This window comes from Aedes albopictus, chromosome 2 (assembly GCF_035046485.1).
Source record: "Aedes albopictus strain Foshan chromosome 2, AalbF5, whole genome shotgun sequence".
Lineage (NCBI taxonomy): Eukaryota > Metazoa > Arthropoda > Insecta > Diptera > Culicidae > Aedes > Aedes albopictus.
Window position 1 is genome coordinate 402914728 of NC_085137.1, and position 15221 is coordinate 402929948.

General features: G+C 44.0%; 1 protein-coding gene across 1 annotated transcript in view; it reads left to right on the forward strand.

Annotated features, from left to right (window-relative positions):
- The first annotated feature begins 78 nt into the window (after positions 1 to 78).
- Positions 79 to 15221, forward strand: part of LOC109403618 (ATP-dependent DNA helicase Q4) — a 31113-nt gene continuing 15970 nt past the window's right edge. Inside the window, exons 1-4 of the mRNA XM_062853325.1 lie at positions 79 to 369; positions 431 to 1708; positions 1786 to 3296; positions 3364 to 3574. Coding sequence (XP_062709309.1) covers positions 268 to 369; positions 431 to 1708; positions 1786 to 3296; positions 3364 to 3574 — 3102 coding nt within the window. The 5' untranslated portion in view covers positions 79 to 267. The remainder of the gene's footprint in view (positions 370 to 430; positions 1709 to 1785; positions 3297 to 3363; positions 3575 to 15221) is intronic.

Sequence of the window (15221 nt, forward strand, 5' to 3'; positions counted from 1 at the left end):
ACCACAAACAACCGCTGGATATCGCCCAGGCCTATCATCTGTCTCAACCGCTGAGGCGACCACTCCCTCGTCGTCGGTTTTTGTTTTGATGAAATTTTGCGCGCGCTCGTCTTCCAAATTTCACCGTTCGTTTCTTCGCGGATCGCGAGATGAATTTTTATCCGCTGATTTCTTGCTAGCAAATTGCATTTTATTGTGAGTCGTGTCGATAGCAGCTGATAATCTTATGATGAACTAGAACTAGTGCCCATTGCTCAAGCTGCAGCCATGGAAGACCCGGTGTTTCGAACCAAGTACCGAAAGTACAAGTTCATTGTGAAAAACTGGGAGCGGAAGTTTCGCAAGCAGCACGGCCGGATTCCTTCGAAGGTATTTGAATGTGGCCATTTCGTTTGCTTGAGTTATAGAATGATGGAGGATCCTTTTTCAGCACGACATTCGGGATTCCACTGTGGACGTTCGAAATGCGTACAAAATGTACTACAAGTTGAAAACTTCGCTTCTGGAGGATACCCTGCAGGATGCGCTGCTCGACGATGACGATTTCGACAGTTCGTTGATATCGCAGATGGAGGGCACTTTGTCCCAGGATTGTTCCATAGGTGCGTTTTCCAATTTGAGCGATCTGTCGTCGGCCAATGTTTCGATTAGTGCTCTTCTGACGGATCAGATCGATGGTCGGGTAACCGAGTTTGAAGCGGTCGAACAATCCGAGCAGAATGCCAACGCGTGGAATCTACCCCGAAAGAAGGCCGATGTTCCGGAGAAACAGAAAGAGCAACCGGTGAGCAAACCCAAAGCAAAAGCTCCGACAAAGCTCATGATGGAAGCTTCAGCGGTCATACCTAAGCGAAACCCTCGAAAGTCGCTTTCCAGCTTGCGGTTGTCTCAATCGGGGTCATCGTTCAGTTCACCGTCGATGGCTAGCTGGAAGGATTCCCTACCCGATTTGGAAACACTCCTGTATGAAAGGTCCAAACAATCTGTTGAAGTATCACCGTCTCAAGAGCAATGTTCACAAAAGCAAAGTACGTCCGGCAACGAGAGCCAGGTGGACTCCAAGGGCTTAGTGAACGAGCTGGATGAACGATGGCTCACCCGACAGGGCATGGATGCCGGGTCTCTGACCCCTGTGAGCAGTGCAAGTGGTCAGGCTAAAAAGTTTGGCCTGAGAAATATCAGTGGTATTTCCGTCTCGGACGTTTCCGCTCCGGTGGACACTTCCAACAGTTTTGGGATATCGTCGCTCAGTATGACCTCGTTTGCAAGTGAAGCGCCAGGATCAGAGCTGGAACAACCAAATCAGACTCAACAGGTTGTTAGCGCTCAGAACACTGCGTACGATCGTGCGGTTCAATCCGATTCCGACGGGGTGGTGGAAAACAGCGAGGACGAAGCGACCAGTGCGAATAGTTCTTTCAACACTTCGGGAGCAATTCGACACGTGGCCAAGAAGCGTAAGGTTTTCACCAGCGTCAATTTGAAGGCGGACCCGAAGGTCAATCAGGCGGTGGTGGTGATGGCCAACGATTTGAAGAAAGATGTACCGACTGAAGTTCCACCGGTAGAAGTGGGTATTGGGGTGGAGAACAAAGACCCGGAAATAAAGGTAGACCTTCCCGTAGAAAGTGACGAGCCGAAGACTAAACGCGCACGCAAGAAGGCTCCCGCGAAGGCTAAGGCTAAGAAGACGGTTCAGCCCAAGAAGGTGAGTATTCTAATTGATTCTACGTTAAAATACACCTAAAAATCTACTTATATCTTAAATAATTGTTCTCACTTTAGGTCCCTGTTCGCCGTACAACCCGGGGTCGCAAACCGGTCCAATACACCCAGCATGCCGGAAGCGAGGAAGAAACGGGCGATTTTGATCCGGATGATGAGGACAAAGATCCGGACTTCAAAGAACAAGCAGAAGAAACGCGTTCATTGCATGACGAAGAAGAACAAGAACATCAAATGGAACAGACGGTGCCGGAGGATACGGTATCGACGGCGAAGCCCGCAAGAAAGACCACCGCAGCGAGGAAGTCCAGAGCGAAACAGCCCGCTGCTCCGGCGGGAGAACGGAAACGGCGTTCCGGCAGCACCAAAAAGAGTCCGTCGGCACCAAGAATTGGTGGGAATACGGGGAAAAGAAAGAAGCGAGTGGCCAGGCAGCCGGCCGCCAAGGTTGTTCCTTCGAAGGAGGAGGCCGCTAAGGAAGACGGTTTTGATGATTACGTACTGGAATTTGGCATTGAAAGCTTGAACAACGCTCCTAGGGTCGACATCAGAGAGTTGATCAAGAGTACCCAGGCGGTGGAGAGTTTTATCCAAGGAGTTCCGGTGAAAGCTGCCAAGAGTAAGAAATTGGACGAAGAAGAGGTGGTAACTGCGAAGGAAGCGGCCTTTAGGAAGAAAGTCGCTGCAGGGAAGCAAAACGAGAACTTTGTTCGATTGGACCTCCGGAAGAAGGTCTTTGCCCGTGGCAAGAAGACGATGAACTTCAGCAAATATAAGAAAAACTTGTGGAAAAAGAAGAAAGCTGCGGCTTTGTGTGGTCCAGACATGGACATGGGAGGTTGCGATGGAGGTGTGCTGACTTGCTTCCAGTGCGGTGGGGTTGGCCACATGGCCAGGCAGTGTAAAGTGAAAGGAGAGCAATTGCTACCGCTGGATGTGGATGCAACTGAGGAATCGCCGTTTCCAACTTTGGAAGAAGTCGAAAGTATGGCCAAGGCACAATCGCTGGCGGTTCATTCTAACAAAATCGACAAACTTCCGGCTGTGAACAATCCTCTGTGGAAGTTAGACGACACGGAATCCACCCCAGATCTGGAGCCGGATAGTGAATACGAAGATCTTCCGGAGGAGCCCGCTGCGCCCGCTGAAACAAAACCTAGTTATATTGGTCACGTGATTCCACAGGACTTCTTGAAAAAGTCCGGTATTCTGGAACTCACCGTCAGCAACAAGGATAAAATTGGTCCCCTCTACCAGTTGAATCCGGATGGGTCCCTACCGGCAACTCCGAAGGCAGTGTTCGACGCCCTGAAAATGTTTGGCCACCAGCAGTTCCGCTCTGGACAGGAGCGAGCCGTTATGCGAGTTCTTTGCGGAATGTCCACGCTGGTGACCTTGAGCACCGGGTCGGGAAAATCGTTGTGCTATCAATTGCCGGCCTATCTCTACCGGAAGCACCGGAAGTGTGTCACTCTGGTAATATCGCCGTTGGTATCTTTAATGGAGGACCAGGTACACGGAGTGCCCGATTTCCTGAACGCCCAGTGCTTGCACATGAACCAGTCGCCCAAGTATGACTCTGAATACGTCCCACATCGTTCGTATCTTAGCTGAATATTTCTTCCATCTTTGCGGTAGGGTTCGCGCGAGAACGATGGATGCCATCGCAAACGGTGAGTTGGACGTGCTACTCATTTCACCGGAAGCGGTCGTGTCCGGCGAGAAGTCGACCGGGTTTGGATCGTTGTTGCGGCAGCTGCCACCGATTGCGTTCGCCTGTATTGATGAAGCCCATTGCGTGTCCCAGTGGAGTCACAACTTCCGGCCGAGTTACCTCATGATTTGCCGGGTGAGTACTCTGGGAGGGTTGTGCCGAACAGGTAAGATTGAACAGTTGGACTTTGATGTTATTGTGACACATAATGGTAACCGTTATCGACCGTTAAAAGACCGATTACTTGTGGTTTGATAATCAAGCTTATGACTTTCGTTTTCCAGGCTGTCTTCTATCTAGCCCAAAAATTGAGGCAATTGGTTCAAAATTGACTAAGTTATTGCATCAAGGTTCGTCGCTTGACTATTCAATGATGAGATCGTTGAAGTCTTCAGCAATTAATATTGAGGATTTTTTTCGGAATGCTTAAGATTACATATATTTTTCTAAAGGCTTTTTATTGACCAGATTTTCTTAAATTATAGGCTTCTATTCAAGTAACATTTTTTAGTCAAGTAGACCAGATCGTGTCGAGTATCCGAAGCAATCGGTTATTCAATCTGCTTCTCTCAGTGCCAAAGTTAAGTCTCTTCACTCAATCCGCAGTGGTTCAACGCCACCTGGACCTAGTGCTACTCCCTCGGGCAAACCATGTTCGGCGAGTAGTGTAAACCGTCACCATAACGTGTTACAGCGTAGTTTGTTTACGCAGCAGTGCTCAGCTGATTCCAAGGTACTATCAGGGAATCTCCAAATAGCCTAGTGGTTAAGGCTATAGATCGCCAATCCGAAGACGGCGGGTTCTATTCCCGTTCTCGTCTCCCTGGGCATAGTGTATCATTGCACTTGCCACACAATGTACAAATTCATGCAATGGCAGGCAAAGAAAGCCCTTCAATTAATAATTGTGGGTAGAAGTGCTCAAAGAACACTAAGTTGAAGAGAGGCAGCCATGAAGAACAAGAAGATCATGGAAAAAGGTGCCGTGTTAGTCATACCTATAACCGTGCACCCCCATTACTAGTGCACAGAGTCATAGAGACCTGCAACGCTTTAGGCGACAAACCCTGTGACGAATCCGTTATAGTGGTGATAGTGATAAACGATCGATCAAAAACGATCAAATCTTACTTATAGGTATACATGTCAATAACGGATCTCCAACCCACTATCACTGTTACAGTGTACCTCAGGCTGCAAAACGGTGAGTCGATAAGGAGAGCGTCTAACATAGCTCTGATCCTCACAAGTTCCTACCTCATGCTTCCACGGGTCAAGCGATGACAAAGACCGCCAGCTAAGAGTTGTGTGCTTAGCTGGTAGTGCAGCCAGGGCACTGTTGTCCTTCTGACTTCAGCTAGATTGAGGAGGTACGACCCGAGCGTCTGTTCACCAAGGAGGTGCGGCTCAAACAGCGTTTGTTCTGGCATCCAGCGGCTGAGTAAGAAACGCTGCACCACGCCCAGCTAGATCCAAGGTGGTAGCCCCATCAGCGTGGTCGTCCCAGTGTTGGTTGGGACGTTAAACAGAACTGGCACGATGGCCCTCCGGCGAGACAGGAGTGTTGGCGTAGGTTCAATAAGCCACCCGTGAAAATCCCCATTGCGAATAACATAGGAGAAAATACGACTCGATACTATCGGCATAGACCCACGCGACGAAATAAGGACTACGATTGGAAACTTGGAACATGGAATTGCAAGTCACTAGGTTTCGCAGGATGTGACAGGATAATCTACGACGAACTACATCCCCGCAACTTCGACATCGTGGCGTTGCAGAAACTTTGTTGGACTGGACAGAAAGTGTGGAAAAGCGGGCATCGAGCGGCTACCTTCTACCAAAGCTGTGGCACCACCAATGAACTGGGAACAGGATTTATAGTGTTGGGCAAGATGCGATAACGTGTGATCGGGTGGCAGCCGATCAACGCAAGGATGTGCATGTTAAGAGTTAAGGGCCGTTTCTTCAACTACAGCATCATCAACGTCCACTGCCCACACGAAGGGAGACCTGATGACGAGAAAGAAGCGTTCTACGCGCAGTTAGAGCAAACATACGATGGTTGCTCGCCGCGTGACGTGAAAATCGTTGTCGGCGACATGAACGCGCACGTAGGAAGGGAGGAAATGTACAGACCGGTAATCGGGCGAAACAGCCTGCACGCCGTATCGAATGATAACGGCCAGCGATGCGTAAACTTTACAGCCTCCCGTGGTATGGTAGTCCGAAGCACCTTCTTCCCCCGCAAAGATATCCACAAAGCCACCTGGAGATCACCCGACCATCAAACAGAAAACCAAATCGACCACGTTCTAATCGACGGTAAATTCTTCTCGGATATAACCAATGTCCGCACATACCGCCGTGCGAATATAGATTCGGATCACTACTTAGTAGCTGTATGCATGCGCTCAAAACTTTCGACAGTTATCACCACGCGTCGAATTCGAACGCCGCGACTCAACATCGAGCAGCTGCGTAACGTAGAAGTGGCTCAAGACTACGCGCAGCAGTTAGCAGTGGCCCTACCAACGGAAGAGCAGCTTGGCGCAGCTACACTTGAAGATGGCTGGAGGGACATCCGATCCGCCATAGGTAGTATCTCGGCTACAGCACTAGGCTTCGTGACTCCGAATCACAGAAACGACTGGTACGACGGCGAATGTGAACAGTTGAAAAACGAGAAGAATGCAGCATGGGCGAGAATGCTGCAACACCGTACGACTCGTACGAGAGCGAATGAGGCACGTTACAAACAGGCGCGGAACAGGCAGAACTCAGTCTTCCGGATGAAGAAGCGCCAGCAGGAAGAACGAGATCGCGAAGCGATGGAAGAGCTGTACCGCGCTAAGGACACACGAAAGTTCTACGAGAAGCTGAACCGCTCGCGCAGAGGCTTCGCCTCTGTGCCGACGCGACATGTGCCGAGATAATTATGGGAACATTCTCACGAGCGAGCGTGAGGTGGTCGACAGGTGGCGGCAGCATTACGATGAGCACCTCAATGGCGACGTTGCAAGTACCGGAGGTGGCGTGGTAATAGATTTAGGAGTATGTGCACAGGACGAAAGACTTCCGGCCCCTGACCTCCAAGAGATTGAGGAGGAGGTTGGCCGGTTGAAAAACAACAAAGCCGCTGGGGCAGATCAACTACCAAGCGAGCTTCTAAAATACGATGGAGAAGCACTGGTGAGAGCACTACACTGGGTCATTACCAAGATCTGGGAGGAGGAAGTATTACCGGAGGAATGGATGGAAGGTATCGTGTGTCCCATCTACAAAAAGGGCGACAAGTTGGATTGCGGGAACTATCGCGCGATCACACTACTGAGCGCTGCCTACAAGGTACTCTCCCAAATTTTATGCCGCCGTCTATCACCGATTGCAAGAGAATTCGTGGGGCAATACCAGGCTGGATTCATGGGTGAACGCGCTACAACGGATCAGATGTTCGCCATCCGCCAGGTGTTACAGAAATGTCGCGAATACAACGTGCCCACACATCACTTGTTCATCGATTTTAAATCGGCGTATGATACAATCGATCGAGAACAGCTATGGCAGATTATGCACGAATACGGATTCCCGGATAAACTGATACGATTGATCAAGGCGACGATGAATCAAGTGATGTGCGTAGTTCGAGTATCAGGGACACTCGAGTCCCTTCGAATCTCGCAGAGGGTTACGGCAAGGTGATGGTCTTTCGTGCTTGCTGTTCAACATTGCGTTAGAAGGTGTAATAAGGAGAGCGGGGATTAACACGAGTGATACGATTTTCACGAAGTCCGTTCAGCTGCTTGGTTTCGCTGATGATATTGATATTATTGCTCGTAAATTTGAGACGGTGGCGGAAACGTACATTCGACTAAAGAGTGAAGCCAGGCGAATCGGATTAGTCATTAATGTGTCGAAGACATAGTACATGATGGTAAAGGGCTCCAGGGTCATCGCGCCCGCCACCCTGAATTTATATCGACGGTGGTGAAATCGAGGCGGTTGAAGAATTCGTGTACTTGGGCTCACTGGTGACCGCCGAAAACGACACCAGCAGAGAAATTCAGAGGCGCATTGTGGCAGGAAATCGTGCTTACTTTGGACTCCGCAAAACTCTACGATCGAATAAAGTTCGCCGTAACACGGAAGTTAACTATCTACAAAACGCTGATTAGACCGGTCGTCCTCTATGGGCACGAAACATGGACCCTACGTGCAGAGGACCAACGCGCCCTTGGAGTTTTCGAACGGAAGGTGTTGCGTACCATCTACGGCGAAGTGCAGATGGAAGACGGGACTTGGAGAAGGCGAATGAACCACGAGCTGCATCAGCTGCTAAGAGAACCAACCATCGTCCATACCACGAAAATCGGGAGGCTACGGTGGGCGGGTCACGTCATCAGGATGTCGGATAGCAACCCGACTAAAATGGTTCGCGAGAGTCATCCATCCGACCGGTACAAGAAGACGTGGAGCGCAGCGAGCTAGGTGGGTCGACCAAGTGGAGGACGATCTGCGGACCCTACGCAGAGTGCGGAAATGGAGACAAACTGCCATGGACCGAGTGGAATAGAGGAGGCTACTATGTACAGCAGAGGCCACCCCGGCCTTAGCCTGATTGGTAAGGTAAGGTAAGTGTACCTCAGGCTCTTTCAGTGCTATAGATGTCTCTTTTGCATCAAACTCCATAGGGCACTGCATGAAATTCTCTCCTTCTCTTTCACTCTTACAGAAATTTTGTAAACAACAAGGCCAAGAAACGTCAAAATCCCATACAAAATCAAAACAATGCAGTGCCCTATAGCGGGCCTGGTACGTTTGGCATAAGGCCGTTTGGCATAATGCCATTTGGCATAAGGACGTTTGGCATAAAGGACACTTGGCATAAAGGACATTTGGCATAAAGGACGTTTGGCATAATGGACATTTGGCATAAAGTACGTTTGGCATAAAATTATTTCAGTAAAAAGTGAACTACATACTTAACGTAAAAGAAGGATAAGTATACAAAAGAAGGATAATACATTATAATGCATTAACTTTTATGGATATAATATGCAGACAAGGATGATTTGCTGGAAAGAACCATTACCGGAATCTAAATTGCTTGTATCGATGAAGAACAGCCTATATACAAAAGAAGGAACATTCCCCTTCCGAAAAAAAATCAAATTCATGGAAGCAAAAAGTTATTTCGAAAATAAGAGATCCAATATAATGCACCAACAACAAGTTTGCCTTCTTTCCCTTGAAGGCTGTTCTTTAATTTTTTTTCCAGAGGGAAAATATATTTCACATATTCTTTATGCCAAACGTCCTTTATGCCAAACGTCCCTTATGCCAAATGTCCTTTATGCCAAACGTCCTTTATGCCAAATGTCCTTTATGCCAAACGTCCTTATGCCAAATGTCCTTATGCCAAACGTACCAGACCCCCCTATAGCAACTTAATTCAATTGGTGTTGTGATAAGGATCTGCATAGTAGCAACCATATCCCAGTCTACATAAGGACTAACAACCTTTACGCTGTAACACGATTCAAATCAGATTTGAATATACAAATATTGGGCCAAGTTTAAGAAAATTGTTTCTCAGAAGCTTTCCCCTAATTGTAAAGTCAACATTCTTGACATCATTGAAGCAATCAACGAAGCAGCACTTGAAACGATTCCGAGTACTAAAGGTATCCATTAGCGTGGGACACGAAAAGACATATTACTCCTGTACACTTTTTGAGTTCCATTTTGGCCCCATATCAACTGTGCAAAATTTCAGCTCGATCGGAGAAACTATATTTTAGCGCCAGCCGTTTTAAGTTTTCATACGATTTACTATGGGGAAAATCTCTTTTTCAAAGAAAAATCGCCACAGGTTGCCTCTTAACCCCTAAAAATATAAAATCAATGAATGATTTCTGTTGAAAATTTCACGAGGAACCAACCCTCCGAAGACCGCAAAGCGATCTAAGGCATGTGGAAAAAGTTATTCACTGAAAACCCCAAACGCTGTTTAATGCAAACATGTTCAATATATAAGGATTAACAATAAATGCATGCAAACGCTGTTTAATATATAAGGAATAACAATAAATAATTAAATCTCGTCATTTTATCGATCGGGTAAGGCCTAATAACTTTTTCCACGAACGTCGCATCGGTTTGCTGTTTTAGGGGGTCCGATTCCTAGTGAAGTTTTCTACAGAAATCATTCATCGACTTATTTTTAGGGATCCAGGGGGGCACCTAGCGTTTTTTCTTTGCAGGAGTAAAATTTCCCCATAGTAAATCGTATGAAAAACTAAGAATGGCGGGCGCTAAAATATAGTTCTTCCGATTGATCTGAAATTTTGTACAGTTGATATGGGACCACAGTGGAACTCAAAAAGTATACAGGAACTTGAGATTTTTCCATTTTTTGTATTTTCCCATATAAACCGTGTACCAGATCAATACGCATGGAGTGAATACATTTTTTTTGAAAATAATTGGAGTTATAGTTCAACAGGTATGCTGCCGTGAATCGCATAACTGTCCCATTTGCATAGGAAATCCAGCAAAGATGGGACTGATATGCGATTCACGGCAGTATGGGCCTTGAAAAATTTTCAATAGGTCTTGTCAAGGCATTCGTAAAACGCATCCTTCACGTCATCGGTTTTGTCGTTGGTCGGCGTATAGACATTGATCAGGCTGTAGTTGAAGAATTTACCTCGAATCCTGAATACACAGATCCGCTCTTTGATCGACTTCCACCTCATGACTCGCTTCATCTGTTTCCCGATCACTATGAATCCGACCCCATGTTCTGCCTTATCGCTGTCGCTGTGGTAGATGTTATATTTAATTAAGGTTCTTGAACCGATCCAAAGTGAACTAGATTAATACACTCACCTTACGGTAAGGTGTTAGTCTTTAGATTAACTGCGAGATATTTCGTGATAAGAGGATTAAATACGTGCGATCGACTTGTAGGTTCTCTGAAGAATGATCTTTCTAGCTTTGTTTCATTTATCCACCACCTATTCGCGAACGACCTATCAGCCGAGTACAAACATCGTTTAACGGCTTGTTCGGGACTTCGCCCGATGTCATACACGCTTAATGTATCCACCATCATCTGAATGATGTGTTAGCGACGAGATCCACCGCCCTGAATACACGTTTACCCGATTTGGGCCACCGCACTTCCTGAACAGCAGCAATACATACACCAACTTTCTGCAATTCACGAGCCAAAAGGCTCACTCGTCCAGGTTCATTTAAGGTCCTGACGTTTCAGGTACCGAGTTTCCAGTCATAGTCCTTATTTCGTTGCCGGGTCGGTTTCCGAGAGTATCGTTCGCATTTTCTTCTATTTTATTCATTTTTCGTGGTGGTGTAAGGCTTCGACAGGCTACCTTACCGGGGTCGCGCTGCCTACATCGCGTTGGTAGGACTGCCATCTAGGTATAGCTGACGCGATACAGCGTTTCATATTCAGCCGCTGGATGCCAGAACAGAGGCTGTTTGAGCCGCACCTCCTTGGTGAACAGACACTCGGGACGTACCTCCACAAATAGCTGAAGTCAGAAGGACAACAGTGCCCAGGCTGCATTACCAGCTAAGCCTAAGCACACAACTCTTAGCTGGCGATCTTTGCCATCGATTGACCCGTGGAAGCATGAGATAGAAACTTGTATCAGAGCTATGTTGGACGCTCTCCTTATCGACTCTTCGTTTTGCAGCCCATTGTGATAATGGTAATATTTAACCACAGAAAAAAAATGACGGGTTTCTTTTAGTTTCATAATCAGGATTAGGACAACTACAACTGAATTTATGAGACATCTGCTCTTATCTTTGATTATCTTTCCATATTTTTTCCTAGGTTGTTGGTAATAATGTAAATCTGCTGAATAATTTAGATCAGTGATCCTCAGGCCCATTTTTTCAACTGCTCGTACTGCAACGCCTGAATCGATTTGTGAAGCATTCAAAACTTTATGCCTGATTACTTCTGCAGTAGAACATCTACCATAAGAAACATTGCAAGGAATTCAACGGCAACATAGAGAACTGGACATCATGTGCGGCCCGCGGGCCGCACTTTGGTGACCACGGCTTTAGATAATATTTTCCTTTATCTTGTCTTTGACTTTGTCTTTCCCAAAATTTTCTAAAATAATACAGACTACCGGGGGGAGCGACACTACACGCAGAAAAAAATATTTTAAACTCAAAAATAAAGCGCTTTGAATCAAATAAAATAAACCATTGAACCACGGCTTAATACCATTTTGCTTTGAATCAAATACATTTGGTATTTGTTTCAAAGCATTATTTTCATTGCTTTAACAATCAAGCCTCCGCGACACTGATTGTAGTTTCAAATACTTGTTGACTTTGAATCTATCACATCATTGCTCTGAAAGTAAGTAATTTTGCAAATTCAAAGACTATATTTTTTTGAAACAAATATTGATGGACTTAGATTCAAAAACAAAATGTTTTTGTTTGAAAGTGAAAGCGAAATAAAAAAGGCGAGTGAGAATCGAACACGGATACTGTTATAATATGCTATACTGATAGCGGGTTAACGTTCATGACCAGATCTGCTCTTGAAAATCTGAAGGTAAAACTGAATCGCCTTGCTCATATTGGCATTATGCATTCTCCAATATTGAAAACAAAAACATATTTTTTTGATTCAACAAACCTCCCGACTTTAAAACAAAATATCTTTAAATTTGATTCTAATATGTGTTATTTTTCTGCGTGTAGTTTTGCCAAGCCGAAAAACCCCAAAAAAGCCGAAAAAAGTCGAAAAAACCCGGTAAAACCCGTAAAACTTTTGCGGGTTTTAGCGACTACCCTCCCCCTGGATAAAGACAAGTTTTAATTCAGCTTGCATAGACCTACACACTTAAAATAAAGTACCGTATTCAGCTGTTCTATTTTCGGTAAAAATTCAGATTACCGAATGTTCAGCACCATATTACCGAAGTTCGTCAAAAAATTACGGAACGTTCGGTAAACTCTACTGAACCATCAGTAATGTTTACCGAACGTTCGGTAAAAAGTAGCTGCACTTCGGTAAAACTGTGCTGAACTTCGGTAATGTGAACTTTTACCGAAAATAGAACAGCCGAACAAGTGACTCTAAAATAAGTGTGTACTATTGACATTCTTTGAATTTTCTCAAATTTAACAATAATTGTTAAATTTAATGTAACGCAAGAGTGGGTAGGGGAGGTCTCTGCGTTACACTCATCATTCATCACTTGAAATCGAAAGTACACAGGACAGGGGACGCTAGGATAAGTTGACTTACAGCATTACAGATTAGGTTATGTGAACAATTAAATTCATTACCATTAGAAACTTATGGACTGATTAAGTAAAGATTAAACTGTTGATTTTAGAAATGAGTTTATATTTGTATTTTTTTTATAGGTTTTGTAGGGATGAATATATAAAAGTTCACAAATAATCTTTATCATTTTATTTTTGACACAGAGATCAGCTGTCTGAACTTTTTGTTTTTATATCCTAGACGGTATTATAACACTGACCAAAAAGAAAGCAGGAATTTAGTTACATGTTTCTTTAGGAATTAGGACGGTTGACAATGTGAAGGGTTACGGTGGATATAAGAATACTTCGGACTGAGATGATCACAGATATGCAGAAGACGACTAGCGAAATTAATAACACAATTTGACACATTACAGACTATTTTGACGTATAGGGTTTGACTGATTTACAACATCGAATGGAAGCTCAAAAAATATTATCTAACACTAATATGAGAGTTATTAGGGGATGATGCTGGTGCCGTCAATGACCAACATCGGTTATTGACATTATTGGTAATCAGCTTCAAATAATTTTCAGAATGTATTATAAAATAACTTAGGATATTATTTGATTATTGTTTGAAGAAGCTGTCAGAAAAACTAGTTGCTCATATCGGCTAAAAACGCTAGCTCTGGTCAGGCCCGGATTTAAGGGGGGGCATAGGGGGCAAGTGCCCCGGGCCCCCCCGATTAGGAGGGCCCCCCGAAAATCCTGAAGCACTATATATTTTCTTCAACAAAACATAAAATGCCCTTCAAGAGACGATTATATTTTATACATGTCCTAATGATTGAGTTCTTTAAGGGTGACTATTTTGAGGGATCGGTTCTCGGATCGGTTTTAATGCTTGGTTGCAGCAAATTCATATCTAGATAGGTATAACAGTATTCAATAATCAGGTAAAATGAAGTATTTTTTTTTTTAATTTTGTTTTATGCGAGTTTCTATAAAACCCCATGGAGTTCTTGTTGAATTCAATTGAAAAACTGTTTTAGGACTTAACATTACAACAAAAAAGCGTCTCTATCAAATTACTGCTTAATACTCATCTGCATCAGTTCGTTGAGGACAGATGTTATCATGGGAAAGAGTAGATAACGATTCCTGGAGATGTTCGAGAAATTCGGGACAGTTTTGGAAACTTAGTTTTTAAAAACAATGTTTTTACAGTGTTATTGCTACAGTTGCCCCCTACAATCCTGACTTTAATAAATAAAGATAATAAAAAAAATCCTGACTTTGTTCACTCGTAGAATTTTGCAATTCGAACTGAACGCTAATTTGTAAAATTTTCATATATCTTTTAAATTCGGATGAAAGTTTAAAATACATGTACGATCTGAATAAGATTACATTTACGCTGTAAACCTGTATGCAAAATCTTGACATTTTAGCATAAATATTAGAATGCATGTTCGTAACATTTTTTTCATTAATTCAAATAATTTGTCGATATTTTGGTGAATTGCAATTGAAGGTTTGTAATATTTCATCATAAAAAAATGAAAAATAAATTAAACATCCATCATCCGAATGAACAAAACAGTTGAGTGACATAAATTCTTAATAAACCACAAAAATCAGCAAAAAAAAACGAAGAAAAATAACATTGAAAAGAATACGTTAATGTACGGTTTACATATTCAAAATCTTGTTTTTAGGGCCCACTTTATACGGTTTGCCCCGGGCCCCCCGAAGCCTAAATCCGGTACTGGCTCTGGTAGCTGTCTCCGAATAATTTTCAGAAAAATCAAATCTTTAAAAATTAACTATGACATATTTTTTTTACTCTTCTTTGTAATATTTCTTAGAAATAGTACTTTGAAGGCGTTAACATAGACAGTCTTTTTTCTCTCTGAATGTTGTTCAGTGTCTATGGAGATTTTCGATTATTGAAATATTGTTCAATTATCAATTCATCTTTGGAGCTTCCATTCGGTCAAAATACTAGTGCAATGGGAATAGTGCAAACACAGTATTTTTAAAAACTACTATGACCCAATACTAATTACTACACACTTTGCTCAAGTTGACGACATCGTCTAGTCCATCGTGAGTATTGGTCCTAGTAGGGGGAAAGTTGGGAAAGGGTCCAGTCTTTGCCATTAGCTGTCCTGCAGCTCCACCTGGTCACTCTACAAAAAAAAAAAACTTTTGCGGGTTTTAGCGACTTTTTTGAGCTTTTTTCAGGTTTTCTTGAGGTTTTTTGGCTTGGCAAAACTAGTGTCGCTCCCATTGGCGTAACTAGGATTTTTTCCTGGAGGGGGCCCAGGGGGGGCCTGACTTGAGATGAATTTTAAGCGGGATGGGCGCCCGATATGTGAATATGCAAATCAGTATTGTAGTTTTAAGTAATCAAAATGACTGTTTCAGATTTGTTCATAGTTTTGTAAACTATATGAGTACGAACAATTCCTCCAAGATTTTTTTCCATAGCTTAATTCAG